At 35.4% G+C, this 12645-nt stretch overlaps 1 protein-coding gene across 6 annotated transcripts in view; it reads left to right on the top strand.

Moving 5' to 3' along the window:
• RUNDC3B (RUN domain containing 3B) overlaps positions 1–12645 on the top strand; it is a 157255-nt gene that overhangs the window by 100485 nt on the left and 44125 nt on the right. For all 6 annotated transcript variants that reach the window (XM_007170300.2, XM_007170303.2, XM_007170301.3 and 3 more), the window contains one exon: positions 6520–6688. In XM_007170300.2, coding sequence (XP_007170362.1) covers positions 6520–6688 — 169 coding nt within the window. The remainder of the gene's footprint in view (positions 1–6519; positions 6689–12645) is intronic.

Here is a 12645-nt window from a genome sequence, read left to right as displayed (position 1 = left end):
CAGTTTTAGTAAATTATATTTTGTTAAAATTTTCAGAATTTTATATCGTGATGTTCAGAGAATTTCTTTTAATATCTTTTAAATCTCTTTTCATCTCTAGTTATATTACCTTTCGCTTTTTGTTATCGTAACTTTTCTTTTTTTGTCTTTTTTAAATCATCCTTGCCAAAGCTTTATCAATTTTGTTAGTCATTAAGTGTTTGCTTTTCTTTGTTGATCCTCTGTTGTACCTTTGCCATCTAGCTCATTAATTTCAGTTTTTATCTATACTATTTTGTTTCTTCTACCTCCTTTGGGTTTGTGATGATCTTTTCTTACTCTTTTGTAAAATCAACTTTATTGAGGTATCATTAACAAGTAAAATTCTAAGGTATTTAAAATGTACATTGTGCAGGCTTCCCTGGTGGCGCAGTGGTTGAGAGTCCGCCTGCCAATGCAGGGGACACGGGTTCGATCCCTGGTCTGGGAAGATCCCACATGCCATGGAGCAACTAAGCCCGTGCGCCACAACTACTGAGCCTGTGCTCTAGAGCCCATGAGCCACAACTACTGAGCCCGCATGCCACAACTACTGAAGCCCGTGTGCCTAGAGCCCGTGCTCCACAACTAGAGAAGCCACCGCAATGAGAAGCCCGCACACTGCAACGAAGAGTAGCCCCCGCTCGCAACTAGAGAAAGCCTGTGCACAGCAACGAAGACCCAACACAGCCAAAAATAAATAAATTAAATAAATTTATTTTAAAATAAATAAATAAAATTTTTTAAAAAAGTGTACATTGTGGTGATTTGATGCCATATTTTGACGATGTATACTTTGTGGAAGGATTTCCCCCATGTTGTTAATTAACATATGCATCACCTCACATATTTATCTTTTTGTGTGTGTGTGAGAACATTTAAGTTCTACTCTCCTAACAAATTTCAATTGTACGATACAGTGTTATCAACTATAATCACCATGTTTTACACTAGATCCTCAGACTTTATTAATCTTACAGCTGAAAGTTTGTACCCTTTTAACAACCTCTCCCTATTCCTCCTCCTCACCCCTGAACCATTTTCTACTCTCTATTTCTATGAGTTTGACTTTTTTTTTAAGATTCCACATATAAGTGATATGTCCAGTATTTGTCTTTCTGTGTCTGGCTTATCTCACTTAGCATAATGCTCTCAGGATCCATCCATGTTGTTGCAAATGGCAAGATTTCTTAACCTCTCATGGCTGAACGGTATTCCACTGTGTATATGTATACACCACATCTTCTTTATCCATTCATTTATTGATGGACACTTAGCTTGTTTCCATATCTTGATTACTTGTGCTGCAGTAAACATGGGAGTACAGGTATCTCTTCAAGATTCTGTTTTCATTTCCTTTTGATACATTCCTGGAAGTGGGATTGCTGGATCATACAGTAGTTCTATTTTCAATATTTTGAGGAAACTCCATACTGTTTTCCATAATGACTGTATTGATTGACACTCCCACAGCAATGCACAAGGGTTCCCTTTTCTCCACATCCCCGTCAACACTTATCTTTTTGATGATAGCCATTCTTTTTTTTTTTTTTTTTTTTTAAGATGATAGCCATTATGACAGATGTGAGGTGATATCTTGTGATTTTGATTTGCATTTCCCGGATGATAAGTGATGTTGAGCACCTTTTTATGTACCTGTTGGCCATTTGTATGTCCTTTTTGGAAAAATGTCTATTCTCTTCCTCTGATTATTTTTCAATCACATTGTTTGTTTTTTGGCTATTGTTTGAGTTCTCTATATATCTTGGATATTAACTCCTTATCAGATATATGATTTGCAAATATATCCTCCTATTCAGTAGGTTGCCTTTTCATTTTGTTGCTGGTTTCCTTTGCTGTGCAGAAGCCTTTTAGTTTGATGTAGCCCCACTTCTTTATCTTGCTTTTGCTTTTTTTTTTTTTTTTACTGTTTTTTCTTTTTGGTGTCAAATCCAAAAATCAATGTCAAGATTGATATCAAGGAGCTTACCCCTTATGTTTTCTCCTAGGATTTTTACAGTTTCAGGTCTTACATTCAAGTCTTTAATCAATTTAGAATTGATTTTTGTATATGGTATAAGATAGGGTTCCAGTTTCATTCTTTTGCAGGTGGGTGACCAGTTTTCTCAGCAACATTTGTTGGAAAAACTGTCTTTCCCTATTGTATATTCTTGGCTTCTTTGCCATAAATTAATTGACCATATATACATGGGTTTGTTTCTGGGCTCTCTGTTCCATTCCATTAATCTACATATCTGTATTTATGCCAGTACTGTACTGTTTTGATTCCTGTAGATTTGTAATATATTTTGAAAGCAGGAAGTGTGATGCCTCCAGTTTTGTTCTTCTTCCTCTAAATTGCTTTGGCTATTGGGGGTATTTTGTGGTTCCAATACAAATTTTAGGATTGTTCGTTCTATTTCTGTGAAAAACGCATTGGAAGTTTTGTAGGCATTGCATTAAACCTGTAGATTGATTTAGGTAGTATGGACATTTTAACAATATTAATTCTTTCAATTCATGAGCACAAAATATCATTCCATTTAATTGTGTCTTCAGTTTTTTCATCAATGTCTTACAGTTTGCAGTGTACAGGTCTTCCACCTTCTTAGTTAAATTTATTCGTAGGTATTTTATTCTTCTTGCTGCAACTGCAAATGGGATTGTTCTCTTAATTTCTCTTTCTGGTAGTTGATTATTAGTGTATAGAAATGCAACTGATTTTTTATATTTATACTGTATCCTGCAACTTTACGGAATTTATTTATTCTGACAGTTTTTTGGTGGAGTCTAGGGTTTTTATATTTAATATCATGTCATATGCAAATAGTGACAGTTTTATTTCTTCCTTTTTGACTTGGATGCCTTTCATTTCTTTCTCTTGCCTATTTGCTCGCTGGTTAGGACTTCCAATACTATGTTGAATATAAGTGGTGAGAGTGGGCACTCTTGTCTTATTCCTGATCTTAGAAGAAAAGCTTTCAGCTTTTCAGCATTGAATATGGTGTTAGCTGTGGGCTCAACATACATAGCCTGTATTATGTTGAAGTATGTTCCCTCTATACCCAGTTTGTTGAGAGCTTTTATGATCTTTTCTTTCTCAATACTTAAATTTACTTATTTTCTTATGAGTAAATAAGGCTTATAAACATCCCTTGAAGTACTACTTTAGCTGCATCCTAAAAGTTTGATAAGTTATTTTTTGTTTTAGTTGTTTAAAGTACAGGTTCCACTATAATTTTTTGACCAAAGGTTACTTGGAGTATAATTTTTAATTTTCAAATATTTTCAGTGCCTTTGTTATTGTTGTGATTAGTGAATGTGGTCTACATAATAATAGTTCCTTGAAATCTGTTGAGAAATGGTCTAGGATCAATGGTATTCCAATGATTGGGTCTAATATTCATTAGATTATGCTTGTTAATGGTGTTGTTCTAATACAGTATTTTATATCCTTTCTCATTTATCTTTTTTCATCTTTTTAATTATTGAAATAATGTAGTAAATTCTTCAGTATGATATTTGATTTCTCGGGTTTTCCTTGTGATACTTTTAATTTTTTTCTGTATATTTTTTAAACTAACTTGTCAGATGCATACAATTATAGAATTCTTAATTTATCCTGATGTAATGAATTAGTATCAATATGTAGTAACCACAAACATGCAGTAATTTTTAAAATTCCTTGAAGTGTATTTTGTCTGATATTAATGGAGTCTAACCAGTTTTCTTTAGGTTAATATTTTTCTAGTATCTTTTTTTTTAACCGTATTTGATCTGGCATGCCTTCCATTTAATATGTGAGAAAATGGTTTGACAGCAATAGTAATGTGTCATTGGTTGTAAGTTGTACTCTGATTTCAGATGTGTTAATATGTGAAAAAATGTACAGCAAGAATTTATGAAATAAGAGTTCTTTTAACCTTTCTGTGCCCTTACGTTTTTAAGTATATCTTTTAAAATAGTACTTAACTTGAGTTTAGAAACTCTAGTCTGATGGTCTTTATCTTTTAACTGAGGTGCTTAGGATATTTACTGATATTTTTGGATTGGTATCCACTCTATTGCTTTTTTACTTTCTATTTGTCCTACTTTCTTTTTCTACTCTTTCTGTCTTGTTCTTCTTCTTTTTTTTTTTTTTTTTTTTGGATTGACTTTTCCTCTCCTCCCATCTCATTCCTCTACTAGTTTATAATTTACATACTACTCTTACTGGTACTCCACTAGTTTTACTATGCATATTTAAACCTTAACAAAGGCTAAATTTAATATCTTTACCATTTATCCTGATAAATGAAGACCTTGTATTGTTTTAACTCTGATCATTTCATTCTTGACATATGCTATTATTGTCCAGAATTTTAGATCTGTCATTGATTTATTTAAAACTCCATAATCTAGACATTATTGTTAGTGTTTATACTCTCACTATTTGTTTAGGTTTACTCATAAGTTAACTATTTGCTTAGTGTTCTTTCTTGGATCATTTTCCTTTTTCCTGAATTATAATCATTAGGAAGTTCTTTTAGTGAGAATTTAGTTTAGGTACATCCCTCAGGTTTTAGTTTTCTGAAAATGTGCTTGTATTGCCCTCTTTCTGGAAAGATGATTGTGCTGTACATGCTATCCTAGTATAGCAGTCATTTTTTCATGGCATTTTGAAAATCTTTAATAAATGTTATAATTTCTTCATATCTACCTTACATTTTACTAATTGTCTACTTCAATTTTATCTGCTTTTTAGCTAATTCATTTAATTTTTAATGTCAAATAACATCTTTTTTTTTTTTTTTTTTTTTAATTGTATAGCTACTTTATTTATTTATTTATTTATTTTTGGCTGTGTTGGGTCTTCGGTTCGTGCGAGGGCTTTCTCTAGCTGCGGCAAGTGGGGGCCACTCTTCATCGCGGTGCGGGGACCGCTCTTCATCGCGGTGCGCGGGCCTTTCACTATCGCGGCCCCTCCCGTTGCGGGGCACAGGCTCCAGACGCGCAGGCTCAGTAGTTGTGGCTCACGGGCCCAGCTGCTCCGTGGCATGTGGGATCTTCCCAGACCAGGGCTCGAACCCGTGTCCCCTGCATTAGCAGGCAGACTCTCAACCACTGCGCCACCAGGGAAGCCCCCAAATAACATCTTTTAAAACCTCTATTCGTCTGTTTTTCAAAGCTGGAACTTTATTATCAGCCACTGCTTTCTTTTCTCCAAGCCACCCAAAGCCACAAATGTGACAGGCAAATTTCATTTGGTGTGTGTTTGCTTATTGGTTTGTTTACGAGATCATCAACTGAGAACATCTCCTTGGTTGGACTTTTATGCGGAGGTCTCTAATTCAAATCTGCAGCATGCTTGGACCTGACAGATGCAAACACAGATCGTGGAGGATAAAACATATAATATCTTTCTTTGATCCTTATCATATTTTCTACCATTATATCTATGTTAACTTACAGAATTACAATTTCTGACCTGGAATTCTTCTGGTTCATATTTTCTTGGTGTGTTTCCATCTTTTTAATTTTATTTTTTCTGTATTCATGTGTATCTTGTAGACAACTTATTGTTGGCCCTTATTTGTCTTAATCAAACCAGAGCATCTGACTTATTGGTTGTTGAGTTTAACCCATTTAAGATTTTTGTAATTTCTTTTGTATTAGTGCTTATTCTGCCATCTTAGTTTTTGTTTTAAATTTACTGTATTTTCTTATTTCGCTCCTCTGATTGATAGGGTTTCTTTGTAGACCTTCAAGCTTATACAGACTGTTTTTATGCTCTGCTTCTTAAATGTTAATATCATTGCTGATTTTAAAACTTATTTTCCCTGTTCCTTTCAAAGTATATTTTTCTTCTAAACTAGACAATCATCTTAGCACACTTTCCTCTCCATTATCTAGTTTCTCTCCTACTTTTTTTCCCACCTTAGTCTGTATTTCTCTACCATACTGATATCATAAGGAGTTTTAGATATGGATTTTAATGGATATTTTCTCTGCTTCACCTCTGCCTCTCCTTCTTCTGCCAATAGAAAATGTTTAGGTGTAATCACTAGTTTTTCTGAACTGCTTGTTATCTTCTCTTTGTCAAAACCGAGCTGATCTTGAGCAGTCCCTGATATTATACCCAACTGGCAGCACACTTGTGGTGCTGTTTTCTGCCTTACAGTAGAGATTGGACAGGCAGTGATCTACATGGGACAGTAAAAAGAACCCAGCTAGGCAGGTCTTCTCAGCACATGTGGAGTTTCTCATTCTCTTCTTTAGAAGTGTTTTCTCTCTCCTCAGGACATTCTCACAGTTTCTGTGTTAATGCCTTAGATCTGTAAACCTCCCTTGAACTTCTGTAGCATCTCTAGGCTTGATGATAATATCATTATTATTGTATAGTTAGTGATGAATATTTTGGAGCTTGCTCACCAGTAGCTTGCAAATACAGAAGTATTTCTAAAAAATCAAAGTGGAACATATTATGAATTTTGTTTCTTTAAAAAATTTTAATCTTCTCAGTTCTGATAGTATCAGCAGTGATGAGGAAGAGCTAAGGACTTTGGGAAGCAGTGGTAGTGAAAGCAGCACTCCAGAGAACGTCGGGCCTCCTTTCATCATGGATGAGAATAGCTGGTTCAACAAGTGTAAGAGAGTCAAACAAAAGTATCAGCTAACCCTGGAACAGAAGGTATTTATCAGTTGTCAAAAGTCATTTAATTTGGTTCTAGTTACTACCTTTAGTCTGTCACTACCAAAAGATCTTTTAGCTGTGTAGAAGTATTTACCTATTGCTACTTCCTTTCTGTTCTTGGATTGTCCCCCTTTTAATTAAAAATCAGGCCCAGTTTTAGGAGAGGCTTTTGTTTCTTAAATAATTTTATGTTTTAATATATATAATAAGCCATTTATTCTTCTGTATGCAGTTTCATTTGTTTGAGATATTAGTTTCTATGATTAATTTTATAAAGGATTATTTGGTTTGTGAAAATGCAGTGATTGCCTAAGAAATTCCATATATGTGTCTCACTCTTTTTTTTTAAATCGGGTATTTTAGCAGCTCTTGTGTGTTAAGCGCTGTAGTAGGCAAAGTGGGGTACATAACAGAATGGAATATTAACTCTATCATCTTGAGTTGTAACCTCTTCTTTTTCACTGTATTACTTATTTTCCTTCCTACCCTTCCTTTCAAATTATCATTATTCATAGGTGACCTATGTAGGGAAAGCCCAATGGAATTATCAATAGAATTATTAGAACAATAAAAAACACACTGAGGAAAATGGTTACAAAGGAAATTTACAAATATGAAGAGATTTCCTGTAGACAAACAGCTGTTAGTTAGAAATATAAAGAAAACTTTAATACCCTGTTAAAGGAGAATTCTGGTACCAGCTACCAGCAAGAAGTCACACTAAGATAACTGAAAGCCTTTACATTGCAAAAATCTGAAAATGCCAAGTAGAATAAAATTTTGAAAGCGTTTCATACAGAGCTGCTCTCTCAAAGAATAGGAGCTCACTAAGGACTGTAAACAAAGAAGGGCCTAAAAAATAGGAGCTCACTAAGGACTGTAAACAAAGAAGGGCCTCACTAAGGACTGTAAACAAAGAAGGGCCTGGAATAAGTCATGAGTTAAAGTCATTGCAGGCTTCTGGGGTGGGGGTGAGGGGCCATTCCCTTAACCTAGGTACTTGTGTTTTAATACCAACAGGAGAGCAGCAAATCTAGGCCCACTGTCATTCAAGTTGGAAACTGAACCTAGAAGGCAGGATGCGATGCAAAATGGCAGAGTAAGCACAGAAATTGGCAAATAAACCTTGACTACATGAAACAGCAACAGCAATATTAGTGACCATTATGGGGTGGCAGTGGTGTTCTGGGATATGATTAACAACTGGCTTTGCAGAGGAATTAGATGAGCCCTGATTTGTAGCATTTGCTGATTTCTCTGGGATAAATACTCCCATCATGGCCAACTTAAAACTACCAATTTGATGTCACGGAAGGCAGAATTAGGAAGAGAGGCACAGTAGCACACCATTATATAGTTTTTCTACCAGGAAGACACGGTAAATATAAATGACTCGAAGAGCACAGATAGTAATAGTAAAATATAGTAAAACACTTGGGAAATGATAGATTTTGAGTAGTTATTCTCTTGTTTTTTAATATAATTTACTTAATGGTAAGTTTATAAAATTTAATTTTTAATAATAGCAGTGTTTTAACAGTTGAATTACAAAATATCTGAAGCTTAACAATTAGTTCTGGCTTCAGCCTACCCTGGGAAGTAAAATGGAACTAAAACACTATCTAATAGTATCAGAAAGAGTGAGAGAGGGTGATTGAAGCTAAAGCCTTTTGAGGTCTTTGTATTACAGCAAAGGAGTGTAGACACATTTTTTTAATGTGTATGCCTGTTTCCAAGGTTGCAGTTAAAAGAAATAGAATATTTAGTTTTTAAACTAATAATAAGAAAGAAAAGAAATAAGGAAAATTGATTAACACAATAGCAAAGAGCAAATGAGAAAAAATAAGGATGGTATAAAGAAAACACAAAATAAAGTGGTAGAAGTAAATCTCAATATAACCAAAAGAGTCAACATCACCATAAAAGTAAATGGTGTAGGGCTTCCCTGGTGGTGCAGTGGTTGAGAATCTGCCTGCCAATGCAGGGGACATGGGTTCGCGCCCTGGTCTGGGAAGATCCCACATGCCGCAGAGCAACTAGGCCCGTGAGCCACAACTACTGAGCCTGTGTGTCTGGAGACTGTGCTCCGCAACAAGAGAGGCCGCGATAGTGAGAGGCCCGCGCGCCGCAATGAAGAGTGGCCCCCGCTTGCCGCAGCTAGAGAAAGCCCTCACACAGAAACGAAGACCCAACACAGCCTAAATAAATAAATAAATAAATAAAAGTAAATGGTGTAAACTTGCCAGTTAAGACAAAATCTTGGGAATTCCCTGGCGGTCCAGTGGTTAGGACTCTGTGCTCTCACTGCCGAGGGCCTGGGTTCAACCCCTGGTTAGGGAACTAAGATCCACAAGCCTCATGGTGGGGCCAAAAAATAATAATAATAATTTTTAAATTAAGAGAAAAAAAGACAAACTCTTAAATTTATGTTATAAATCATGAATTTTAGTTATATGCTGTCTGTAAAAGGCATACATAAAATAGTGACACAAAAAAGCTGAAACTAGGAGTATAAAAATAGAGTAGGCAAATACTAACCAAAATAATTCTATATCAGTATCATTCAAAATAGACATTAAGGCAAAAAGCATTTTTAAGACTAAAGAAAGAATTGCCTTTTTAAAAAAGAACAATTCACCAGGAATGTTGTATAACAGTGCTGAACTTACATGCATTTAACAATGTAGCCATGAAAAATATGAAATAGAAATTATTAGAATATCCATGAGAAATGGATAAATCCATAATTATAGCAGAAAATTTTAACATCCTAATGATTACAGATTAAACAGACAAATAATTGGTAAGGATGTAATGAACTTGAACAACACAGCTAGTAAGCTCAATCTAAAATATGTTAAATGCTAACAATTAGAATACACATTCTTTTCAAGCACACATGGGACAACTATTCAATTTTTATGGACTATACTAGATCACAAAACAAATGCCCGTAAATACCAAAGAAATGATATAATAGTGATCACAATGCAATAAAGTTAGATTCAATAGAAAAATTTTACCACCCCCTGAAGTACACCAATGGGGATTTAAAAAAAATAAAGTCTTCTAAATTATGGGTCAAAAAAGAAATGTGGAAATACTTAGAAATGAACAGGGATGAAAACAATGCATACTCTTAGTACTAAGTTGCAACTTGTTCAGTGCTTGGAGAATTGCTTGTCTTAGAAAAGAAAGAATGAAAATTAAAGAGCTAAGCATCCAGGAAGTAAAAAAAACAACCAAACCAGTTCAAAATAAGAAAAATAATAAAAATAAGAGCAGGTATTAATGAAATAGAGATACAGAATTAATAAAACCAAAAGCTGATTATCTGTAAAAACTAATGAAATAGACAAATCTCAACCATAATTAAATTTTAAAGAGTTAAGGCACAGAGAGACAATTTTAAGAATTAAAAGAGAATAGACAGGGACTTCCCTGGTGGTCCAGTGGTTGAGAATCCGCCTTCCAATGCAGGGGACACAAGTTCAATCCCTGGTCGGGGAAGTAAGATACCACATGCCGCAGGGCATCTGAACCCGTGTGCCACAACTAGAGAGCCTGTGTGCTGCAACTACAGAGCCCACATGCTCCGGAGCCCACGTGCCACAACTACAGAGCCTGTGTACCCTGGAGTCCGCACACCACGACAAAGAGCCTGCAAGCCGCAACAAAAGATCCCGTGTGCCGCAGCTAAGACCCAATGCAGCCAAAATTAAATAAATATTAAAAAAAAAAGAATAGGCAGTATAACTATAAATGCAGTGGAGACCCCCCATAATTATTAACAAATAATTTTAGCAATTTTATGTCAATACCTTAGAAGACTTAGATGAAGAATTTTTATAAATATTACTTCTCAAAACTAATAGACCTATAATCATTGAAAAAATTAAACAAGTATTTTAAAATCTATTCCCTCCTCTCCCCAGAATCACCAGACTTGTTTGGTTTTTGAGGTAGATGATACCAAATGTTCAAAAGGCAGTAATTCCTATTTTATACTGACTGTTCTTGAGAATAGGAAAAGAAGGAATATTTTCCAATGAATTTAGGAACTCAGTATAACTTTGATACTAATATAAAGTCACGTGAATTAATATAGGATGTGATTAATATAAAAACCATAGTATGAACAATTTGGTGTTATCTAGTAAATGTGGAGATATGTGTGGCCTGTGGCCCAGCGACTCTGCTCCTAGTCATGTCTCCTAGAAACTCTCAGGTGTGTGTCCCAGGTTTCATATAACTGACTGTTCACAGGAATATTGTTTATATTAAGAAAAATCTAATTGCTGAGCCTGCGCGTCTGGAGCCTGTGCCCCGCGACGGGAGGGGCCGCGATAGAGAAAGGCCCGCGCACCGCGATGAAGAGCGGTCCCCGCACCGCGATGAAGAGTGGCCCCCGCTTGCCGCAACTGGAGAAAGCCCTCGCACGAACCGAAGACCCAACACAGCCAAAAATAAATAAATAAATAAATAAATAAATAAGAAAATCCTTTAAAAAAAAAAAAAAAAAAAAAAGAAAAATCTAAAATAATCCATATGGCCATTGATAGGAGAGTGAATAAATAAGCTGCAGTATTCATGCAGCAGAATACTATCCACTATAGAGAGTGATGAATGAACTATAGTTAGACTCATCACTGTAGATGAAAAAGCAAGTTTCAAAAGAATATAGGGGCTTCCCTGGTGGCGCAGTGGTTGAGAGTCTGCCTGCCAATGCAGGGGACACGGGTTCGAGCCCTGGCCTGGGAAGATCCCACATGCCACGGAGCAACTGGGCCCGTGAGCCACAATTACTGAGCCTGCGCATCTGGAGCCTGTGCTCCGCAACAAGAGAGGCCGCGATGGTGAGAGGCCCGCGCACCGCGATGAAGCGTGGTCCCCACTTGCCGCAACTAGAGAAAGCCCTTGCACAGAAACGAAGACTCAACACAGTCATAAATAAATAAATAAATAAATAAATAAATAAATAAAAGAACGTGAATTTCTTAAAAAAAAAAAGAATATAGATAAAACCCATCCAAACTAAATATATTGTTTACGATGACATACATTTGTGGTAATGCTAGAAGGAAAAGCGAGGGGATGATAAACAAAAATCTCAGGGTATTGTTATCTTTGCAAAGGAGGCAGGGGATGTGAGCAGGGAAAGACATTGTAGGGGCTCTGAACGTATTGGTAGTTGATCTAGGTGCTGGGTATTTAAGTATTGTTTAATTACTGATGTTCATAAATAATCATATTTATATAGTTTATATTAAGCTGTGTATACCTACAAAATTTCATTTGTAAAAATTAACTTTAGTTTTTGAGATTTTATTATGGAAAAAACAAATATTTGAGAATTGTCAGGAAAAAAATCTGAAAAAGAAGTGCAGGAACAGGAACAGTGTTAGTTACTATGAACATGTATCATGAAGCCAAAATAGCTAAAGCAGTTTGTTAATGGCACATGAAAAGGATAAGAAATGGAATAGAAGGATACTTTAAGAAAAAAAGATTCTAATTAATATCCTGAGAGGAATTTTAAAGCACACTGATCTAAAAAGAATAGGATGCCATGAGAAGGGAACAGTCAGAAAACACACAAAAAAATTGGAACTGAAAAATAAGATTCCCTGAGTTCAAAAATTTAGTATAAGGATTTGGAGGATAAATTCAATGAAGACTCCCAGAAAGCAGAGCAAAAGGACAAAGAAACAATAAATGAGTGAAAAGATAAGAGAGGATCTGTTCAAAAAGTCTCATATCTATTAGGTATCTGCTTATAATAATAGCTAGGAATTATACATTGCATACAGGGTACCAGCTAGTATTCTAAGCACTGTATTAATTCATTTGATCTTCCCAGCTAGGTACCCTTGTTGTTCCCACTTTTTTAGATGATGAAAATAAGGCGCAGAGAGATTAAGTAATTTACCCAAGGACACTTAGTTTATAAATAG

The sequence above is a fragment of the Balaenoptera acutorostrata genome, chromosome 7 (assembly GCF_949987535.1).
Source record: "Balaenoptera acutorostrata chromosome 7, mBalAcu1.1, whole genome shotgun sequence".
NCBI lineage: Eukaryota > Metazoa > Chordata > Mammalia > Artiodactyla > Balaenopteridae > Balaenoptera > Balaenoptera acutorostrata.
This window is presented reverse-complemented; position numbering and strand designations above follow the sequence as displayed.